Consider the following 23695-nt stretch of genomic DNA (forward strand, 5'->3'; position numbering starts at 1 on the left):
TGTGGAATTTTACTGTAGTGCATATAAAGTTGTAAATGAATCAAAGACAGTCATGCCAAAATTCTTCCTGAGTCAACTCAAGTTACATGGGAACACAAACAAAACCAAATCAGAAATTCAAAAACATGATTTAAATGAATAAAAACTTAAAAGGCAAAGCCAAATTCTATCATAATCTACTCATGGAAAAGGGGAGCTATAAACAAACAAGTAAATTATTAATCAAATCACCACTTATCACAAACTACAAAACGTTTGATGGTATTCTGTCATCGAGTGAACTGAGAGTAGTAGCAAGAGATTTTAATGGTTGTAATCAATTAAACTGTACAATTAATGACACCCAAGGACAACCAGAAAAATATTTGGAAAAACACATGATCTTGAGTGATCATGTGCATTGTTTACATGCTCTATCTACTTTCCATGAATAGAGTATAGGTATTATCAAAAAACTCATAGGTTTTAAAAATTATTATTATGCTAGCAATTCTCAGAAACATCTAAAAATAAATTACACATATTCATTATACCAGTATTTGTTTATTGTTAAAAATTTATTTTTATGAAAAGTTTTATTTCAGAATGAATGCTACTTATGTTATTAGCAGATGTTTATCTGTCTTATGAGCTACTCATTAGCATTAGTAGAGGCATTTGATGCAAGAAAGCAAGCCTATGCAGCATCAGCCAAAAAAAAAAAAAAAAAAAAACCACTTCCACTTCACCCCTCTGTTCATTCAAAATACCTGTCCAGCTGAGCCTTAAACTTATTTAGGCTATCAACTTCCACTACAAGGGATGGAAGTCTGTTCCACCAACCAACCACCCGCTGGCTAAAGGCAAATTTCCGCACGTCTATCCTACATCTGTCTTTCCTCAATTTGAATTTATGCCCTCTCAGGTGATTATTCTGAGCTAGAGGAAGAATCCCATCAGCATTGAGCATGCTCCAACCATTCAAGGCTTTTACACCTCTATCAGATCACCTCGCTGGTGCCTAGTCTCCAGACACTGTAATTTGCAAAACTTAAGCCTTTCTTCGTAAGAGCACCCCTTTGTTCCATTCACTAATCTTGTTGCCCTTCTCTGTACTCGTTTCAGCAGCTCTACATCCTTCTTGAAATGAGGCCTCCAGACCTGTAAACAGTACTCTAGGTGTGGCCTGACCATTGCCTTATACAAGGGAATAATCACCTCCTTATCCCTGCTGGAAAATTCCTGTATATCATTGACAATACTCCATGAGCTACTCTTGCAGACCGTCTGCACTGCTCAGAGAACTTCATATCTGCCTGCACAACCACCCCCAAGTCCCTTTCATTCTCTACCACTGTCAGTGTAGTACCACAGAGTTGATACGTTGCTCTGGGGTTGCTGTTTCCCATGTGTAGTACTTTACATTTGTCAATGTTAAACTTCATTTGCCACCTCTCAGCCCATCTGCTCAACCTTTCCAGATCCTGTTGCAGCAGCATAGCATCAGTAGTGTCCTTGACAACCCTGCCAACCTTTGTATCGTCTGCAAACTTGAACATTAAGCTTGATATACCATCATCAATATCATTTATAAATACAGAAAACAATAATGGACCCAACACTGAGCCCTGAGGGACTCCACTAATAACATTAGTCCACGATGAGCAGTGTCCATTGATTACCACTCTGTCTTCTCCCCCTCAACCACCCCTTTATCCATAGCAGCAATTTGCCTCCAATGTCACACTGCTCCAATTTGTGTAGCAAGTTCCATGTGCAACAGTATCAAAAGCCTTTCTAAGATCCAAGTATATAATATCAAAGCTATTCCCTGCATCCAGTTCTTTTGTGACTGCATCATAGTATCCAATCAAATCGGTCAGGCAAGACTTCCCCTTAACAAAACCATGCTGTGTCCGAGCTATAACTGAATTCTTGTCTAGATGATCCTGCAGTGCTTCTTTAACCAGTGCCTCCATTAATTTTCCTGGAACCGAAGTTAAACTAACAGGTCTATAATTACTTATTATTAAATATATTTATATATTGTCTATATATATATATGTAAATAGCCAAATGTATTTTATCAGTGTATTGGGTAGGGGTGCTGACCTGTCAAGTGTAATTACAATGGAAAAAACTGAGAATGCCTGCAAGATAAAAGCAGATTCTTTAATCTGCTTTTATCTTGCTTCTTTAACCAGTGCTTCTTTAACCAGTGCCTCCATTAATTTTCCTGGAACAGAAGTTATAATTACTTGTGTCAGCCTTTGATCCTCCTTTGTGAATTGGGGTCACATTTGCACATCTCCAGTCAATGGGTACCTCCCCTGAGTCCAAGGAAGCTCTCATAATTATGGCTAAGGGTTTGCTTACTTCCTTTGCTGCCTCCTTTAATATAACTGGATAGATCCCATCCACCCCGGGTGCCTTTCTTGTGCTTATCTTCAACAGTTTCTCCTCCACTTTACTCCCAGTTATTTCAAGATTCTGTAGCTTACTGCTAGAGTTGAATACACCTCTGGCATTCCCCTCGCTGAATAACTCCTCATGTGTGAATGTCGATGCAAAATATTCATTTAGTTTGTTAGCTACCTGAGCAGGATCATCAACAGTTGACCGATCAATATCAAGTGGACCAATCTGATTCATCCCCTTCCTTCTAGAGTTTACATAAGTAAAGAACTCTTTGCTGTTTTTCTTTGCATCCCTTGCCAAGGATTTCTTGTAATCTGCCTTCGCCTGCCTAACCTCCTTTGTAACTTGGTTGCATATCAACTTGTATCTATGATAGGCTTCTGTGTCATGTGTTAATTTATAAGTATCCCATGCATTTTTCTTCTCTGCCATATGCCTCATTAGTTCATCTGACATCCATTTTGGCCTAAACCTTGAACAATATTTCTTAGTTGGTATGTAAAGCCTAGTCGCTTCCAAGATAAGTTCTTTGAATGCTTCCCATTTTGAATTTGCTGTTGGTAACATCATCAGTTGGTCCCACTGTATAGAATTTAAATACTGTCTCAGTCCATCGTAGTCACCTTTACGGAAGCAATAACCCTTCCCTTTACCCCTAATGGTAGTTACCTCTTTGAGTAAATCCCACTTCAGCACACTGTGATCACTGCCACCTAGTGGTTCATTTATTTGCAGATTCTTAATGCATGAAGAATACTGCTGATAATCAAATCAAGAGTATTACTCCCTCTAGTTGCCTCCCGAACATGCTGATGTAGAAAACAATCATCCAATAAATCCACAAAAGCCCTGCTAGTGTGTGAGTGACCAGCCCTCAAATTCCAGTCAATATCTGGGAAAATAAAATATCCCATTATAAGACTCTCTGATTTACTGGCCCACTCTATTTCCCTGAACAGTTTCTTATTATACTCATCAGAGTCACTAGGCCTATAGCACACTCCTACTCTCAATTTTGATCTCCCAATGCTTATGTCACACCAAACTGACTCAACACTGCACTGTCCAGCGATGTCGACTGGCTTCACTTCCTTGGTTTTTATGTGTTTCTTAACTAATAGCATAACCCCTCCCCCCTTCCTATCCTGTCTATCCTTTCTGTAGACGTTGTAATCCCCAAATTCCAGTTCTGCATCCCTTATATCTGTGTGACACCACGTCTCTGATATCCCAACAATATCTGCCTTTGATGTTTTGAGCAATACCTCAAATTCATGAAATTTATTTACTAAACTCCTAGCATTGGGTACACGCAAGTATACCTGCACCTGTTTCTATTCTTAGCTACCCTAACACAACCCATGTGTTTACTTGTACCGAAATGGCTCCCAGCAGTCTCTGAAATATCATGCATCTTGTTTTTCAGGCTTCTGCTCATTCTAACAGAAGCAGTGCAAGAATCTCTTTCACCTCTGCCAGTGGCTACTGTCAGTCTCTTGGTCTTTGTCTCCCCCCAAGCTAGCAGTTTTCCGACCCACCTAACACTGCCTAGATAGCATCAGCAAATATTCTTGCACCCTTTCTATTTAAGTGTATCCCATCCCTGTAGAAGCAATCTCTCCTGTTAACAAGTACAGTCCAGGCTGAAAAAAATTCTACCCCTTGAGCCTTGCACAATCTTTCCAGGGCCGAATTGATTGACAAGGCTCTCATCATATACTCCCTCCTATCGTGTCTGGGCAGAATTGCAGACACTTTCAATTTCAACCCTAATTCTCGGCTTTTGTTCAACAGTGACCTGTACTTGTTAAGTAATTCTGCTGGTCTCCTATTCTTAATATCATTTTTAATATTAAATAAAAAATATTACTAAATTTGCTAAAACACAAAGAACATTATTTAATGATTGCCGCCAAGCAGAACTTCTTCAGAATGACCTAGATACACTTCAGAGATGGTCAGAAAAATAGCAGCTATGCTTTAATCCAGCTAAGTGTGAGGTACTGCATCTGGGGAGCAGTAACCCCAAAATAACTGATACACTTGGCAGAGTTGAACTAAAGCTGGTAGTGGAGGAAAGAGACTTGGGTATTATGATATGGTCAGATAAAAAGTTCCCCGAGCATTGTAGACTGGTTGCAAGGAGGGCCCATAGTGTCCTATTGATGATTTATCAGACAATCGCTAGTAGAGATAAATACATCATAATCCCATTATATAAGGCTATTGTTATATAAGGCACACTTGGAATACTGTGTTCAAATATGAAGACACACCAAAAGAAAGACATTGTTCTTCTTGAAATGGTCCAAAGACGGGTAACTTGCCTGGTGAGATCGACAAAAGGGCATCCATATGAGGAAAGACTTCGAATATGTGGGTTGTAGAGCTTCAAAACTAGGTGCCTTAGAGGAGACTTGATTGAGGTGTTTAAGGCTCCGAGAGGCATAAGCAAAATGAATAAGGACAAAATTTTCACGGTTATAACTGATTCTAGAACTAGGGGCCATAATTTCAAGTTATGGGGGGAGTAGTTGTTTAGACTGGATTGCAGGAAGTTTTATTTTAGCCAGCGAGTTATAAATTACTGGAATAAGTTACGTACATAGGGTGGTAAAGGCTGACAGTCTGGGGAAATTCAAAATGTTTTCTCAATTAATTTTTATTATTATTATTTTTAATTTTCTTATTATTATTAATTTGTTTTTATTCTTATTATTTTATTTTATGTTTATTTTTGTTATTTTATTTTATTATTATTATTGTTATTATTTTTTTGGCTGGTGGAGCATAAGCCACAGGCTTCCCTGCACCATGTGGCCATTATTAATACTAACATAAAAGCAAAACACAGAAAATGCAATATTTAATGATTTTTTTGTAGAAACATACCACTGTGAAGACTATGTAATATAACAAAACTGTTGGCAATAAAAACAGAAGTACAGTGAACATTAAAGTGCCTATGAGTAACTGATGGACATCATATGTATATGAATCAACACGTAAACGAAGGGGATTCCACTTCTTGCCACGAAACAATCTCCAAAGAGCACTTAGCCCAGAAATTTGAAGACCATACAACCTGTAAATAAAAATTTTTTATAAATTTCTGCTCTCTCAATGTATCAACTAAAACTAATACTACAGCTAAACCTCTCAGATACATTAATGCATTTTTTTTGCTACTACCCATTTTTCAGCTATTTTAGAGATGGGCAAATTCTCAAGTTGCCCATCTCTAAATTAGTTCTCAAGTTGGCTGTACCCAAACAGTGCATCACAGGTAGTGATGTGGGGTGGAGATTTCACTTCAGAGATATAAAGTTTCACTGTACCTCAACCACTTTGCAGTGAGAATAGAGTAGCACACAATACAGCAGTTCTATAATTAAACCATGCTTGATATGCTATAAATTTATGACATAAACAAATTTGTCAAGGACCATCAGATTGGCTGCTGCTATTCATGAACAAAATTGTCAATTAATTATTATTGATAATTAGTATTAGCATTACTAGAGGCGTATGATGCAAGGAAGCAAGTTTATACAGCATCAGCCAAAAAAAAAAAAAAAAAAAAACCCCTTCTCATTACACCCATCCATTTGTTCCAAATGTTTGTCTAGTTCTGCCTTGAATCTATTTAAGCTATTATCTTCTACAATGACAGCTGGAAGTTTGTTCCAGCAATCAGTCACCCGCAGGCTAAAGGCATACTCCCGCACATCTATTCTACAACTGTCTTTCCTCAATTTGAATTTATGCTCTCTCAGGTAATTATTCTGTGCAAGAAGAAGTATCCCATCAGCATTGAGCATGCTCAAACCATTCAAGGCTTTATACACCTCAATCAGATCACCTCGCAGGTGCCTAGTCTCCAGATACTATAATTTGCAAAACTTAAGCCTTTCTTCGTAAGAGCAACCCTTTATTCCATTCACTAATCTTGTTGCCCTTCTCTGTACTTGTTCCAGCACTCTACATTCTTCTTAAAATGGGCCTTCAGACCTGTATACAGTACACAAGGTGTGGTCTGACTATTGCCTTATACAAGGGAATAGTCATCCCTGCTATAAAACTTTGTGAATATCATTGACAACACACCATGAGCTACTCTTGCGGACCATCTGCACTGCTCAGAAAACTTCATATCTGACTGCACAATTACCCCTAGGTCCTTTTCATTCTCTACCACCTTCAGTGTAGTACCACACAGTTGATATGTTAGTCTGGGGTTACTGCTTCCTATATGCAGTACTTTACATTTGTCAATGTTAAACTTCATTTGCCACCTCTCAACCCATCTGCTCAACTTTTCTAGATCCTGTTGCAGTAGCGTACTGTCATTAGTGTCATTAACAACCCTGCCAACCTTCATATCATCTGCAAACTTAGACATAAGCCTGATATAACATCATCAATATCATTAATAAATGATATTGATGTTATTACTAAGATCCAAGTTTATGATATCAATGGATCCAAAACTGAACCCTGGGGGACTCCATTAATAACATTAGTCCATGAAGAGCAGTGTCCATTGATTACCACTCTGTCTTCTCCCACCCAACCATCCCTTTATCCATAGCAGCATTTTGCCCTTAATGCCATACTGCTCCAATTCGTACAGAAGTCATCCATGTGCAACAGTATCAAAAGCTTTCCTAAGATCCAAGTTTATGATATCAAAATTATTTTTTGCATCCAGTTCCTTTGTGACCACATCATAGTATCCAATCAAATTGGTCAGACAAGACTACCCCTTAACAAACCCATGCTGTGTCAGAACTATAATCAAAATGTTGTCTAGATGATCCTGCAGTGCTTCTTTAACCAGTGCCTCCTTTAATTTCCCTGGAAAAGAAGTTAAACTAACAGGTCTGTAATTTCTTGTGTCACCCTTTGATCCTCCTTTGTGAATTGTAGTCACCTTTGCACATGTCCAGTCCATGGGTACCTTCCCTGAGAATCCAAGAAACTCTTATAATTATGACTAAGGGTTTGTTTACTTCCTTTGCCACCTCCTTTAATATAACTGGATAGATCCCATCCAACCCAGGTGCCTTTTTTTATGTTTATCTTCAGCTGTTTCTCCTCGACTTTGCTCTCAGTTATTAAAAAATCCTTTAACTCACTAGCATCGTGTAATCCACCTTTAATATTAAACACGAATAACTCCTCATGTATAAATGTAGATACAAAATACTCATTCAGTTTGTTAGCTATCTGAGCAGGAACATCAACAGTTGAACCATCGATATTCATCCCATTTCTTTTGGAGTTTACATAAGAACTTTTTGCTGTTTTTCTTTGCATCCTTTGCTAAAGATTTCTCCTAATCTGCCTTTGCCTGCCTAACCGCCTTTATGACTTGATTACAGACCAGCTTATATCTTCCATAGGCTTCTGTGTCACCTGTTATATATATGATCCCATGCATTTTTCTTCTCTGCCACATGTCTCATTAGTTCATATGACATCCATTTAGGCCTAAACCTTGTAACAGTTATCTCAACATTTCAAGATACTGCAATACATACATTATGTATTAGGCTGACAAAACATTCTAAACAACCTTTAGACTGCTGTGTTTTAAACAATATCAGCATAGCAATTTTAATTCATTTGTAAATGACGGGGAATAGGATGAATTCAAAGACTTATTTCAAGAACTGGCATTAATAGATGTTCACAGTTTTAGAAATACCCATGTATACATTTACACCTTCCCTAAAATTTTTCGACAAAATGGCGAATGAGTCGCCACAACTAACCCAAATTTGGGTTGGCCTCCATACAGTGTTAGTCCAATGCCCCAAAGTTAACAGTCTGCCTCTGTCTTGAGTTGATGGAATTTATCCATTTACATGAAAAGAAGCAGCAAGAGAGGTAAGTAAAACTTTGACCATAATTATAAGAGCATCCTTGGATTAATGGGAAGGACCCTACAGATGGGAGATGTGCATCTCTCTCTCTCTCTCTCTCTCTCTCTCTCTCTCTCTCTCTCTCTCTCTCTCTCTCTCTCTCTCTCCCCACCCCATTCACAAGGAGGAAGGGGTGGGAAAGGACAAAGAAAGTAATTACAGACCTAAAGCTTGATTACAATCCAGGGAAAATAATGGGGTCATGGTTGAAAGTATTGCAGGACTATTAGCATTAGTAGAGGCATTTGATACAAGAAAGCAAACTTATGCAGCATCAGCCAAAAAAAAAAAAAAATAAAATAATAATATTAAATAAATAAATAAAAAAATAACCACTTCCACTTCACCCCTCTGTTCGTTCGAAATACCTGTCCAGCTGAGCCTTAAACTTATTTAGGCTATCAACTTCCACGACAAGGGATGGAAGTCTATTCCACCAACCAACCACCTGCTGGCTAAAGGCAAATTTCCTCACATCTATCCTACATCTGTCTTTTCTCAATTTGAATTTATGCCCTCTCAGGTGATTATTCTGAGCAAGAGGAAGAATCCCATCAGAATTGAGCATGCTCAAACCATTCAAGGCTTTATACACCTCTATCAGATCACCTCGCTGGTGCCTAGTCCCCAGACACTGTAATTTGCAAAATTTAAGCCTTTCTTCGTAAGAGCACCCCTTTGTTCCATTCACTAATCTTGTTGCCCTTCTCTGTACTCGTTCCAGCATCTCTACATCCTTCTTGAAATGAAGCCTCCAGGCCTGTATACAGTACTCTTGGTGTGGCCTGACCATTGCCTTATACAAGGGAATAATCACCTCCTTATCCCTGCTAGAAAAATTCCTATATATCATCGACAATACACCATGAGCTACTCTTGCAGCCCGTCTGCACTGCTCAGAAAACTTCATATCTGCCTGCACAACCACCCCCAGGTCCCTTTCATTCTCTACCACTGTCAGTGTAGTACCACAGAGTTGTTGATGATATTAATGCAGTTATACAGAAACTGCATCAAGGATTTATAAAGGAGAGATCTTGTCTGATAAAATTGCTATCATGACATAGTCATATTAAAAATGGATGTAAAAAATAATTTTGGCATCAATGATATATTTAGGTTTTGATAAAGCTTTTGAAATTGTTCCACATGAAATACTGCAGTACAGATTTTAGCAGTGTGGCACTGTGGGAAAGTTAATGCTATAAGCTTATTCAGCATCATCTCCTTATCCCTCCTGGCAAAACCCCAGGAGCAGTCCTAACAGACCATATAGAGAATTTGGACCTGAAGTTCTCTGCTGCTCTAATTAAAGAATTTAATACCTGTCTGCACAAAATAAAACTATCCCCTCTAATTTGACTAGTTCTTCCTTAGATTTATTAAAAATACCCACTTCCACAACACCAAATGAAAGTTTTTTCCAACCACCCACTGAAAGCAAATTTCCACACATCTGTCTTGCAACCATCCTTGCTAATTTAAGCTTACCTTCTCCTTGCATTTATTGTCTAAGTAAGAGTAAGGAGGCCATAATCATTGAGATTACTCAATCCATTCAAAGCCTTCAATACCTCGGTCAAATCTCTTTGCAGGTGCTTAGTTTCCAGATGAAGCAATTTGCACAAACAAAGTCTTTCTTGGTAGGAGTACTTTATTTCCTCATTAACCTCATTGCTCTTCTTTGCACCTGTTCCACTGAGGTGTCCAGACCTGTATGCAGTACATAACATGTGACTTAACCATTGCTCTATACAATGGGATAATCATTTCCTTTTCCCTGCTGGCAAAATCACTGTATTGTTCATAAAACCACAAGAAAACTTCGGATACAAAGTTCTCTGCACAGTTCAGGGAACTTCACATCTAACTGCATAATTATCCCTTAGGTCTTTTTGTTTTCCTTTTCCTTGAGTATGATATAGTTGGTATGTTATTCTGGGATACTGCTACCCATATGCAGTACCTTGCATTTGTCAATGTTAAAGTTGGATTGCCACTTCTCAGCCCATCTGCCTGATTTTTTTTAGATCTTGTTACAGTAATATATCCTGATATGCCATAATCAATATCATTAACAAATATTGGAAAGAATGATAGGACCAGCACCAAACACTAGAGAACTCTACTAAAATAGTAATTAAAAACTAGCAGTTCCATAATTAACCTCTGTCTACTGCAACTCAGCCATCTGTTAACCATAGCAGTAACTTTCTCCTATTGTCACACTACCCCAATTAGTACAACAACAAACGACAAAATGTGAGTTTTTGTGTAAGTCTCCAGGGTCTCCATACACTGCTGAGTCTTCTATACTGGGCTGAGGTATGCCTGTTTCTACTATCAGTGGCTCTTATTGGTATCCATAAAGAGTATCTGTAGGTGCCGAGTGGTGTGAAAGGAGAGGGTAGATAGTGAGAGAAGTTTGGAATGGGGGTGTGGGTGGGGAAAGAGAAGAGTCAGAGAGGGGATGAAAGTAAGAGGCATCCCGTGGGAACAGGAAGAGAGAAGTTGTGAAAGTCAGACAAAAGAAGATTTGAGAAGAACAGTGGGTTAATCCCACCCAGAAAAGGGGTCAGTAGGTCCACCGCATAGTAGCTACCCGGAGGGGTTGAAATCCTACCCTTAACAGGTTAGCAAGTGGTAGGGAGCCTACTAGGCCAATGCCTGATTCCCACTAAGCTTGGCTGAGTCAGCTTATGTAATTCCACCCCATAATGGGGTCAGCAGTCATGACCTGGAGTGTCTTTCGAGTTTGGTTATCATTATCTGTGGGTTCATTCTTTTTGGAGTTCTGCTAAGTTTAGGTGGAGCCTGCAGACAGGTCATATCCGGGTAGGGTCCTGGTTCAGGTGCACCATCAAGCATTGTCATCATTGCTTAAAAACACATTCTGCGAAGTCATTGAAAGCTACAATGTTTTCCTTTGTTTGTATGAGCAGTGGTGCCAGTTCCTGTGCATATACCTCCATGAGAATTTGAAGAGGCATTTGCAGGTCCTGGTAGATTGGACAGGTAAAGGTAATGTGGTGGGCTGTCTCTGGCATTCCACAGGTGCAGTTAGGGATTTGTGCTAGAATCAATGCATGGAGTTTGGCATTCAGGCTTCTGTATCCAGTTAGTAAGAAAGACGAAAATAGACTTAGTATGAACCATTTGTTAAGCTGTTTTAAACAATCAGTTCACCTCTGATTGTTTTCTTCTCTTCTTGGATAATATTGTTCAAGTGCAAAATGATGTTGTTACTGCTGCATGGGAGGTTATGTCTTTTGTGGTATATTAAATAACGGCATGCTACTTCGAGGTGAAGTGGTAACTTGCCAGATAGGACCTGCAAAGCAGGAGCAGAAACTATTCTGCAGGCCCTGGAGGTCATAAAGAGAATGGTGCAATGTGCTTGGTCTAGTTATTGTTTTACTGCATAGTCAGCTCTATGGCACCCAGCTGCCAGCCCCGTAGTAGGTGGCTGTTGGGAGAAAGATGCACTCATAGTAGAACTTTAAGGTTCACCTGTTCAAGCCCTAGTTCTTCCTGGTGAACCTCGGGAGCCTGCCAGTGTACTTCTTGATCTTCTCCTTTATGTAGTTCGCATGTTCCCTGAAGGATAGCTTCTCATCCAGCGGGACTCCAAAATATTTGTAAGTAGAGATGAATTTTATAGGTTGATGCCAATATTTAATTTGGGAAGACCTGGTTGGATTCAGGTATCCTTTGAGGAGCACCTGTAGAGTTTTTACAGTTGAGACTCTGAGCTTGTGGTTTTCACACCACAGTGTGAGATTTTCTAGAATGTTGTTGGCTGCTTCTTCTAGTTATTGCTTATTGCCTGGAATCCCCTTGCAGGATCATGGCCAAATCATTGGCACAGGCTACCTTTGTGATGTTATGGTTTTGATAGCCAGGTGTTGAACACTGCATTTCATGAAAGGGAGCCCAGTATGGATCCTTGCGGGCAACCCCTGGTCATTGGTCTCGTAACTTCCTCGGTAGATATTTTAACCACAAGATGGTGGTTGTTCAGTTAACTGGACACTAGGTGATATATTGGTGCAGACACCCTGGCCTCTACAAATCTCTCCAGGATGTTCTGCCACCAAAGGAGGTCAAAGGTCCCTTCGAAATCTATAAAGAGGCCAAGGGCGTATTTCCTCTCGGCGTTACTGGCTAGCATCACAGTCCGGATGGCATTTTCAGTACCTTTTCCCTTCGTGAAGCCGTATTGTTGGCCTGAGTGGAGGCCCTTTGAATGATAGAATGTGAGGAATCTTCTGAATATGAATTTTTCCGGTACCTTACTTATAATGGGTGGAAGGGCAATAGGCCTATATGACTCTGGTTGATTGGGTGGCTTTTCTGGGTTTTTGATGATTATCTTAAAAAGAGTTCTTTTCCATTGGAAAAGACTCCATCCCTGATGCAAGCATTTAGCAGGTTCTCTGTGACCTCTGGTCTTGCAGTCCATGTTCTTTTTATGACCTTGGCTACGAGCATGTCTAGGCACGGGCATTTTCCAGATTTGGTTGACCGGATGACCTCCCAATTTCCTCTCTGCTGAAGGGTTACTCTTGTGGTGTGCTTGCATGAACTAGGTGGTCAATTCTTAGGTTGGTCTGGAAAGTAGTAATAGTAGTAGTGGTGGTGGCATGTGATGCAAGAAAGCAAGTGTATGAGCTTATGCAGCATCAGCAAAAAAAAAAAATCACACCATTCCCTCCAAATGCCTGTCCAGTTTCTCCTAAAATTTATTTAACCTATCAAGTTCCACAACGACAGATGGAAGTTAGTTCCAGCAATTAACCACCCGCTGGCTAAAGGCAAATTTCCGCACATCTATTCTACATCTGTCTTTTCTTAATTTGAATTTATGCCCCCTTAGGTTCGTAATCTGAACAAGTGGAAGGATCCCATCATTCCCCTCACCAATCTTTCTGTAGACGCTCAAGTAAATCTACATCTTTCCTAAAATGAGGCCTCCAGACCTGTACGCAGTACTCAAGGTGTGGTCTGACCATTGCCTTATACAGAGGGATAATCACTTCCTTTTCCCTGCTAGCAAAATTTCTATATATCATTGACAAAACCCCATGACCTGCCCTGGCAGCCTGTCTGCATTGCTCAGAAAACTTCACATCTGACTGCACAATTACTCCCAGATCTTTTTCATTTTCTACCACCTTAAGCGTAGTACTACACAGTTGGTACATTTCTCTGGGGTTACTTCTACCCATATGCAGTACTTTTCATTTGTCAAGGTTAAATTTCAGTTGCCACTTCTTAGCCCATCTGCCCAAATTATCTAGATCCTGTTGCAGTAGCACACTGCCATTACTGTCATTAACAACCTTGCCAACCTTTGTATCATCTGCAAACTTCGACATTAAGCCTGATATACCTTCATCAATATCATTGATAAATATACAAAACAAAAGTGGACCTAACACTGAACCCTGTGGGACTCCACTAATAACATTAGTCCACGAAGAGCAGCACCCATTGATTACCACCCTCTGTCTTCTCCCACTTAACCATCCTTTTATCCATTGTAGCAACTTACCCTTAATACCATTCCGCTCCAATTTGTACAATAGCCTTCCATGTGCAACAGTGTCAAAAGCTTTCCTGAAATCCAAATATATGTTATCAAAATAATTTTTTGCATCCAGTTCCTTTGTAACCACATCATAATATCCTATCAAATTTGTCAGACAAGACTTTCCCTTAACAAACCCATGCTGTGTCTGAATTATTGCTGCAGTCTTGTCTAGATGATCCTGCAATGCATCTTTAACCAGTGACTCCATTATTTTAACCGGAACAGAAGTTAAACTAACTGGTCTGTAATTACCCGTGTCACCCTTCGATCCCCCTTTGTGAACTGGGTATACATTTGCATATCTCCAGTCCGTGGGAACCTCCCCTGAGTCCAAGGACGCTCTCATAATTATGGCTAAGGGTTTTCTTAGTTGCTTTGCCGCCTCCTTTAATATAACTGGATAGATCCCATCTACCCCAGGTGCTTTTCTTATGTTTAACTTCAACAATTTCTCCTCCACTTTGCTTTCAGTTATTCCAAAATCATTAAGTATCCTGCTACAATTTGATAACCTTCTGCCATTTTCAAACCTTAATAATTCCTCATGTGTGAATGTAGATGCAAAATACTCATTCAGTTTGTTTGCTATCTGAGCAGGATCATCAATAGTCGAACCATCGATGTCAAGTGGACCAATCAGATTCATCCCCTTCCTTTTAGAGTTTATATAAGTAAAGAAATCCTTGCTGTTTTTCTTAGCATCTTTTGCCAAGGATTTCTCGTAATCTGCCTTCGCCTGCCTAACCTCCTTTGTCACCTGATTACAGACTAGCTTATATGTGCCATAGGCTTCTGAGTCGCTTGATAATTTATATGCATCCCATGCATTTTTCTTCTCTATTACGAGTCTCATTAGATAACCATTTAGGCCTAAACCTTGAACAATATTTCTTAATAGATATGAAACTTTTAGTAACTTCCATGATTAATTCCTTGAACGCTTCCCACTTAGAATTTACTGTTAGTAACATCGTCAGTTGATCCCACTGTACAGAATTTAAAAACTGTCGGAGAGCACTGTACTCACCTTTATGGAAACAAAAACCCTTTCCTTTACCCCTGATGGTAATTAAATCTTTAAGTAAATCCCACATCAGTACACTGTGATCACTGCCACCTAGTGGTTCCTTTAATCAACTGATGTCAAATTGAATAACTTTATCCAACACGAGTTTGTAGATTAGACCACGTGGGTCTTCATTCCCAGTTTGCTCTACACATTCTTCCCACAATTTCCGCTTTTCGTGGTAAATGGCTGTATGGAACACTCTTCTGGCCTCTTTATATGCTTTCTGTAATCTTCCCCATCTCCAGCCATTCTTCTATCCCTTCTGGCCTGTTGGAATTGTCTCCTGGCTGTTTTCACCATGTTCCTAAGGTTGGTGAGATGTGAGGTCAATACACAATGCACTTTTCTTCTTTTCTTTTTTTGTTAGTTGTTAACGCATCGGCTTCTGTGGCCATAATGCACCTCCCAAAGTTTTTGCATTTTACTCTGATCCAAGGCAAGATTCGAACCCACGACCTTTGGGTTGCCAGGCAGGCACTTTACCCACCTTGCTAGCCCGGTTGGCCACTTTTCTCTTATGCAGGGACATAGGAGTGATGCAGGTTGAAAATGCCACAAGTTGGAAAGCAGTGGCTTGTTCTTCTGCTGGAAGGCTCCCCATTCTTTCCAGATTATCTGAAGTTGTACATTTTTCAAAGGTGTGCCAGTCTGCTCTCTTGGTATTGAATCTACTAGCTTCATATTAGGACCGCTGTCTGTTTTTTTTTTTTTTTTGTTGTTGTTATGGAGGCTTAATGGCACATAAGCTGCTAAGGCTATAATGTGCCTATTCACTTATTATATTAAAACATGAGTTTTCCATAAATCAGAAGAAAATCTGAAATAATTAAAAAGCCCAGTTTGCCTGAGAAAGTCAAAAAATTCAGAAATATTTGCCTTATCACCAATCAGATTTTCAAGAGTTGTTGGTTTATGAAGATTAACCAGTGAGATCAAGGATAAAGTTCTGTCTTGTTTATAATAAGGACAGCCAATAAGAATATGTTTTACAGTCAAATTGTTAGAACAATGTGTACATTGTGGTGGATCATCTCCAGTGAGTAAATGAAAGTGGGTCAGATGGGTATGACCTATTCTTGCCCTTGAGAGGACTACTACTTCTTGTCTCGATGTATGGACATTGGAGCACCAAATTTTCGGGTCTTGTTTAAACTGAAAGAGTTTATTATTAGTCTGAGAGTGCCAGAGTGCTGTCCATTGTGATAGGCAAGCAGCATGAACGGTTAGTGCATAATCTGATGCTGGAACAGGGATGTTGGTTAAATCTAAGGTAGTTGGATTTTTTGCAGCTTTATCAGCCAGTTCATTGCCTAAAATACCGGAATGTGCTGGAATCCAGCAAAAAGTGACCTGTTGATTGCATTCTTTAATTTGCAGTAGTAAGCTTCTGATTTCATCTAGAACAGGGTGAATATCTGAGGAATTACATAACAACATGATTGAGCTGAGAGAATCAGTGTAAATAACAGATTTTAAGGAACAGTCAGAATAGAGATTTTCTAAAGCTAGTTTGATTGCGTATAATTCAGCAGAAAATATACTAAATTCTGATGGAAGGGAAGCTGATACAATTGTATTCGGAAACACTGCAGTTGCTCCAACATTTGAATTAGATTTAGAGCCATCTGTATAAACTGGGGAGAAATCCGTATATCTTTGAGTGTGAATGCATGAATTTGGTTGACATTTGATGCTTGCAAAGAATTCTTTCTCCATTGACAGAGGTAAGTATCACAGATTGGAACAGGACGAGGAGGAGTCCATGGTGGTTGAGTATAAGTTGCTACCTGCTTTACAGAATGGATGGAAATATTCCAAACTTGCACCAGTTCAAGAAGGCGAAGACCAGCTGGTTTTACTATACTAGGCTTGTTTCTGTATAGGATTTCTAACGGTGGGTTAAAAAGGTATGATTGAACGGGATGAGAGGCACAACTTTGTACCTTGACAGCATATTTCAGTAACAGTGTTTTCCTGCGTAAAGTTAGTGGGGGCTCGTGAGCATCAACATAGAGACTATGTGCTGGCGACGTTCTGAACGCACCAATTGCAATTCTCAAAGCACTGTGTTGAATAGGATCAAGGCAGCGTAATGCACTCTTTTCTGGCAGAATCATAGATTGGAGCACCATAATCGAGACGGGATCTGATTAATGCCCTGTATAACCGAAGAAGGGAGGTATGATCTACACCCTATGTTTGGGCAGATAAAGCTCTGAGCATGTTTAACTTTTTTAGACATGAAGTCCGTACATTTTTAATATGATCTAGGAAATTTAACTTATTGTCAAGGGTTAATCCTAGAAATCGTATGTTGCTAGTGACCAGGACAAAGACGTTAGAAATTTGAAGATCAGGATCTGGATGAAGTTTGCGTTGTCTACAGAAATGGATAGCAACTGTTTTCTGCTGCGAGAGCTGATAGCCGTTGAGGCTCGCCCATTGTTGAATTTTATTAAGTGATATCTGAAGCTGTCTTTCAATAGACCTCATGTTTTGAGAATGACAGGAGATGGAAAGGTCATCTGCATAAAGGTAAGTCTCAACTGTATTTGGAAGTTGCTTAGTGATAGAATCTATTCTGAGAGCAAAAAGAGTGGCACTCAGTACTGATCCCTGTGGAACACCTTCTTCCTGGATGAAAGTTGCGGAAAGGGCATGTTGGTATCGAACTTGAAATGATCTAGTATGTAGAAAGTTCTGAACGAATATATGAAGGTTGCCTCGTAGTCCAAGAAGGTAAAGATCACTAAGTATACCATACCTCCAGGTGGTATCAAAAGCCTTCTCTATGTCTATTGAAACCATTACTAGATGTTCATGTTTGACAAAAGCATTACGGATGGCAAAATCGGCCTTGACCATAAGATCTAAGCATGACCTGTTTTGACGAAAGCCATATTGACTATGGCTCGTTAGCTGTTCCGACTCAATGATCCAGACGAGTCTTCTGTGGATAATTTTCTCAAGGATTTTACTGAGGCAAATTGAGAGAGATATGGGTCTATAGCTATTCGGGTTGGATGGATCTCTTCCAGGCTTCAGGAATGCGAAAATTGTAGAGTGATGCCAAGATGCTGGAAAAATATTTTATAAAAATATGCGATTGTAAAAGACCAGGTGATGCAAAGCTGTCATCAAGATGTTGTAGCATGACAAAATAAATCCCATCTGGCCCAGTAGCACCATTGCGAGCTGTTCTAATGACATGTAAAAGTTCAGAATATTGCAGAGGTTTGTTATATGGGAGAAGACGTGCAGTTTTAAAATGAATAGCATGCTTTTCTTTTGTGTTTTTAATTGTTTGGAATGAGGTAGTATAGGCTGACGTTGATGAGTTTTCTGCAAAAGTATTGCCTAAGGCATTAGCTATATCTACAGGATTAGAGAGATCTTTCCCATTCCAGGAGAGGATTGGAGAAGGTATGGTAGGAAACTTACCAGACAGCTGTCTAATTTTTTTCCATATTATTTTGGGATCAGTATTTCTGTGAAAACTGGATGCAAAACGGGTCCAGGATTCTTTCTTTGCTTGCTTTTGTATGAAGCGTGCTTTTGGCCTTAATTTCTTATAATTAATGAGATTGACTGTGCTCGGACATTGCCGAAACAAATTCCAGGCTTTATTTTTTGCTCTCTTTGCTGTGGTGCATTTGTCATTCCACCAGTAATTATAATGTTTTCGGTCCGGGGGATTTGATAGTGGTATTGTGTCTTTAGCCACATTTAGAAGATGCAACGTGATGTAATCTGTCACATCATCAATATGCTGGAGGTGGATTTTTTCCTCATCGAGATCGATTGATGATTGAAATTTTGCCCAGTCTGCTCGGACAAATTTCCACTTTCTGCAGGGTTGAATTGAAGGAGTCTTTGCTTTCAGAAAGTTGCATACTATTGGAAAGTGGTCACTGCCCATGGGATCGTTTATTACATACCACTCTATGGCTGGGACTAGTACTGGTGAACAAATTGAGAGATCTATTGCTGAGGTGTGTCCTGTTGGGAGCTGTATGTGTGTCGGTGCACCTCTATCGAGTATAGTGAGATTTAGTGCCTCCAAAAAACTTTCAATTAGTCGGCCTCATCTATCCAATTTAGGAGAGCCCCATAATGGGTGGTGCCCGTCAAAGTTCCCCAATATACAGAGAGGTGGAGGTATCTGTATAAAGAGGTCTTCAAGATCTTTTAAAGAGGTGCTACAGTTTGGGGGTAGGTACATTGAGACCAGTATTATTGCACTATGGAGAATTATACGAACAGCAACAGCTTCTATTTTAGTTTGGAGTGGGATATGTTTAGTTGGGATCTTTGAATTTACCAGGATTGCCACCCCACCATGGGCAGCGTTAGCGGTATTTCGATCTCTTTGATAAATGCAATAGTTCTTTATCGAAGGAGAAATTTGTGTGGTTAGGTAAGTTTCATGTAAACAAAAGCCAACCGGAGAATATTGGTTAATTAGGTATTGAATATCGTCTCCGTTGGAACGAAAGCCTCTGCAATTCCATTGTAAGATGTTGTGGTTCATTTTGGTTTAATTGAGGATGATTCATCTGACTGTTTTTTGTTTGAGGAGGATTTTTTCCGGTCTTTTTTCGGGAAGGTAGGGCGTCCAGTATCCATAGTATCGTTTGCGTGAAGTTCTAGTAATGGTTCTTCATGATCTGGGTGTACATCTACTTCCATACTACTGGTGGATGATTCAGGTTTATTGTTGTTTTTATTAGTTTTTAGTTTTTCTTTCTCATGTGGAACTGTCTGAGTCTCAATTGGGATACAACAATTGGAGTGTTGGCCGATTCACTGATTTTAATTTGATGTGTGTCTTTTACAGAGTTTGATAATGTTTGAGTCTCAATTGGGATACTAATTGGAGTGTTGGCCGATTCACTGATTTTAATTTGATGTGTGTCTTTTACAGAGTTTGATAATGTGTTTTTAACCCAGTTAGCTAGAGATGTGCTGGGAGGTATTGATACATCTGTTTGAGCTACTGTTGAATTAAAGCTTCGAGTGTGAGATGCATATGAACAACTGGGCATGGTCGACATTACCTGTGCCTCGGGGTATGTAACTTTGTGCTCTATTTTATATTTTTGGATTTTCTTCCCTGTTTTCCACATTTCACAAGATTTGGAAAAGGCTGGGTAACGTTCTTTGTAGTTGGGGCAAATGGGATTTGAGGTTGAACAGTCTGTTTGTATATGCTCCTTGGAACCACAAATTGGACAAATGACATCACCTCTACATGCTTGTTGCGAGTGCCCATATTTTTGGCATTTAAAGCAACGTAGGAGATTACTATATAAGGCCGTATTCAGCAGTTTAAATAGCCAGCTTTTACTGAGGATGGTAAATCTGGGGTGCTGAATGTTAAAATTATGGATCGGGTTGGAACAAGATTTCCATCTTTTTTGGTCTTTATATGTTTTGCACTAATTACTTTTTGATTGCGCAGTTCCTGCACTAATTCCTCTTCAGATTCTGTAATCAGGTCCCACTCTGTGATGACACCTTTTGACGAGGTTAATGTATTGTGGGGAGTGATAGATACCGGTAGCCCAGCAAAAGTTGTTGTTTTAAGCAGCCATTCTGAATGTTTTGAGGAGGCTGTTTCAATTAGGAGGTCTCCGGATTGCAGTCGTTTAACCATTTTCGGTGTTCCAGCAATGGATTGCAAAAATCTTTGGATGACAAATGGTGATAATTTGCTGACAGGCTGGTTGGAGAGCGAATGTATTACAAGGAAGTTTGGCATCTCATTGCACTGCACTTCTCTTCGGAGCCTTTCTGGTTGGTTCAGGTCATCATCATTTGGTTTGTCTGGCCTTGAATTTGAAGGCTCTAGTGGTGGATAGTCATTTATATCCATTGTTACTCCTTTTTCGCCCTGGAGGATAACTTTTCCCCCAGGTTACCGGCCCTGCCACGGGGAGGCAGGAGCAGTGCCGCTCGGAGGCCAAGCGGTTGAAGTGTTAGTTAATTAGTAAAAATATAAATAGAGGAAAATGTAAAGAAAGGTGTATTTCCTTTCTGTGTTCTACTTGTTACTTTTCAAGTATAGAACTGTTTTTAAAGTAAGACTATTGAAAGAAATGTGAACGTAAAATATAATTTCAGTCGCTTATCAAGAGCACTTTATGAATCGCAAGAATATAGCTTGGCCTCGAAATACGCTTGGCACCCGGGGCCGACCGCTGTCTGATATTGGTGGCAAGTTTGACTGTAAAGGTGATTGGGTTGTGATCACAGGTTGTCCAAGAAATATATCTGCCAGTTTCCAACAGAGTTTGTTATTAGTAAGTGTTACTTGTATGAGCTTCCAAGAGGAGTCACGCAGGTAGGAGGGTGGCTGGGAATGTTAAGGATTTGCAGGTCATTAGAAAGGATCTAGAAGTTCCCCTTTACAGTCTGTAAAAAGGGCTGTTCCATAGATGGAAGTAAATATTTGTGTATGCTGCTATCAGGATGTTATGTTGTCGTAGATTTATTGATTGCATTGTCCAGGTAGTGTAAGAATGGGTCCATTGGCTGCGTGTGCTGGGAGCACTGCATGTATATAGAGATAACTTTATATACAAACGAAGGTCTCTTAGAGACCCTCAATCGAAGCTGCTACAGCATGAGGGGTGCAGAACCCCATTAATTTGGTAACTGCGATGTTTGGATCAAAGACCGCAATTACAACCCAGCAGCACATCACCGTGTTTCCTCCTTGGCCAGTGGTTGTAGCAGTGGATGATAGCACCCTGTCCCTATTGGTCAGACCCTTAATGGATTCTTTATATGTGCATGGTTCTTGTAGCAATAGAATTTGTATTTTATTTTCTTCCAGAATCGTTGAGACCTGATTCATAACTGTGAGAGATATTTGACAGTTTAGTTGCATCACTCTGAGAGCATTACTGCTTTGTCAGTTGTTTCTGTTATCTTCGTTATCCATAATTGGTTTTGGATTTGACAGATTCCTTGGCTCTCAGGTACTCTGGACATCTGGGGTCTTTAAATGAGTGGCTGGAGTCCCTCTTACACAGCTAGCAGCTTGGTCACTGATGGGGGGGGATATCTTTGTTAGGGTATTCTGAGTATACGTGTCATGTGGAGGCACAGTGTACACAGGTGTTGGCTTCCTATCGACAAGTTTTCGCCAAGTGGCCGTATCCTAGACATTTAGAGCATCTGGAAGCCGCCGTGATATCTTTGGCCTTGTGTGCTGAACACTGGAGGAAAATTCTATTGTTTGGTTTATGATTCTCTTTCTTATCGGCCCAGTTACTTCATCAATTGCCCAGTTCATCAGGTTTTTGTTCTTCGACTTGGTAGGAAATCGGAATTTCATGGCATCCTGTGCGGTTATGTCAAAGCACCTCAGGTTTTTGTTATATATATCTCATCTAGGATGTTGTCCGTAGTCAGGTCTTTAGGAATGACATAGAGTAAAAAAATGTGCAGGTCCTAAAGTCTCAAAACTGTCTTTAGGAATGTTGCAAATTATCGTGGTTGGTCCAAGTCTTTTTGGGAACTCCCACATTCAGATTGAGGTCTTTATCTTTTCGCTTCATAGGAGGTGGCTGTTTCTGTCAGCACTTCGTTTTTTCTAATACATCGTATACTTGTTATTCTGATTTCTATCAGATCCTATTTCATTTGGGCATTATCATGCTCTTAACCTCCTCACTTGTTTTTGCCTCAGATTGGCCCATTGCCTTGGGCATTGAGGCAATCTGGGGTCATGCTGTATTCTTTTCTTTTAGTGTTGCCTGCCTTCAGATAGGCATTCTCCACTTGCAGATCATGGATCATCTTTTCCATTTTTGCCCAGATATTGTCTTTGTCGAGGACCATTTTCCCCGACACTCTCTAGCCTTCCTTCAGTTCATTTAGGAGGGCAGTCTGTAGAACATAGATGTGATCTTTATCTGTATCAGCAGATTGGAAGTCATAATGGGTGACGATGCTTCCCTCAGTCGCAGGGGAGCTTTGGCTAGCTGGGACAAAGGTTAGGGATCCTCTTGCTCCTTTCCACTGAGCTAAGGAAAGTCCTTGTCTAGCAGCTGCTACAGAACTGCTCTAGGGTTGGGGGTCTCCATGTGAGCAGTGGTAGGGACAACACATGAAGTTTTGGAAAGTTCTGGTATCTTGTGTGCTCACATGGTAACAGTCACTGTTTGTTATGAGTAAATAGCTGGAACAGTTCAGTTCAGGTCCAAAAGTCCTTGGGCAAAAAGTACAGTTCAAGGCAGGTAAAAAAAAAGAAAGAAAGTAAACTGCAGCCATTATCAACCCACTGCAGGATGGAAGCCTCCTCAACAATTCACATTAAGGGAAAGGGACTATAATCTGCCATGCTGGTCCAGTGCGGGTTGGCAGATCGACCGTATTTAGCAGTCTGGGGCTTGAACCCTGGTCTACTCAAGGAGCAGACGTGTGCTACTGCACTCCCGCTCCTGACCTCTCAGCTACGGAGGCCTCTGTGCAGTTCTCTGCATGGTACTCAAGGCAGGAGGGTGGTAGAATTAAGTGAACAAGCAGCAGAAGAGAGTGCAGGCCTACGGCAGCAAGTTGCCCAGAAGGTAGGCCCCTCGTTCCCGCATCTCCAAAATGCCACGGACCAACAAGGGCAATTAAGCACAATACATATAATAGGCTGCATCAAGTAGATAGGAAATGTGAGTAGTTTTGAAACTCATATCTTTGAAGGGAATT

The 23695-nt window shown here is 40.1% G+C and overlaps 1 protein-coding gene across 1 annotated transcript in view; it reads right to left on the reverse strand.

Annotated features, from left to right (window-relative positions):
- PIG-Q (phosphatidylinositol glycan anchor biosynthesis class Q) overlaps positions 1–23695 on the reverse strand; it is a 207595-nt gene that overhangs the window by 54948 nt on the left and 128952 nt on the right. The window contains exon 6 of the mRNA XM_090389076.1: positions 5290–5482. Within this exon, the coding sequence (XP_090245202.1) occupies positions 5290–5482 (193 nt within the window). The remainder of the gene's footprint in view (positions 1–5289; positions 5483–23695) is intronic.

Source organism: Mastigoproctus giganteus, chromosome 14, assembly GCF_048544385.1.
Source record: "Mastigoproctus giganteus isolate SK-2022 chromosome 14, ASM4854438v1, whole genome shotgun sequence".
NCBI classification, from domain to species: Eukaryota; Metazoa; Arthropoda; class Arachnida; order Uropygi; family Thelyphonidae; genus Mastigoproctus; species Mastigoproctus giganteus.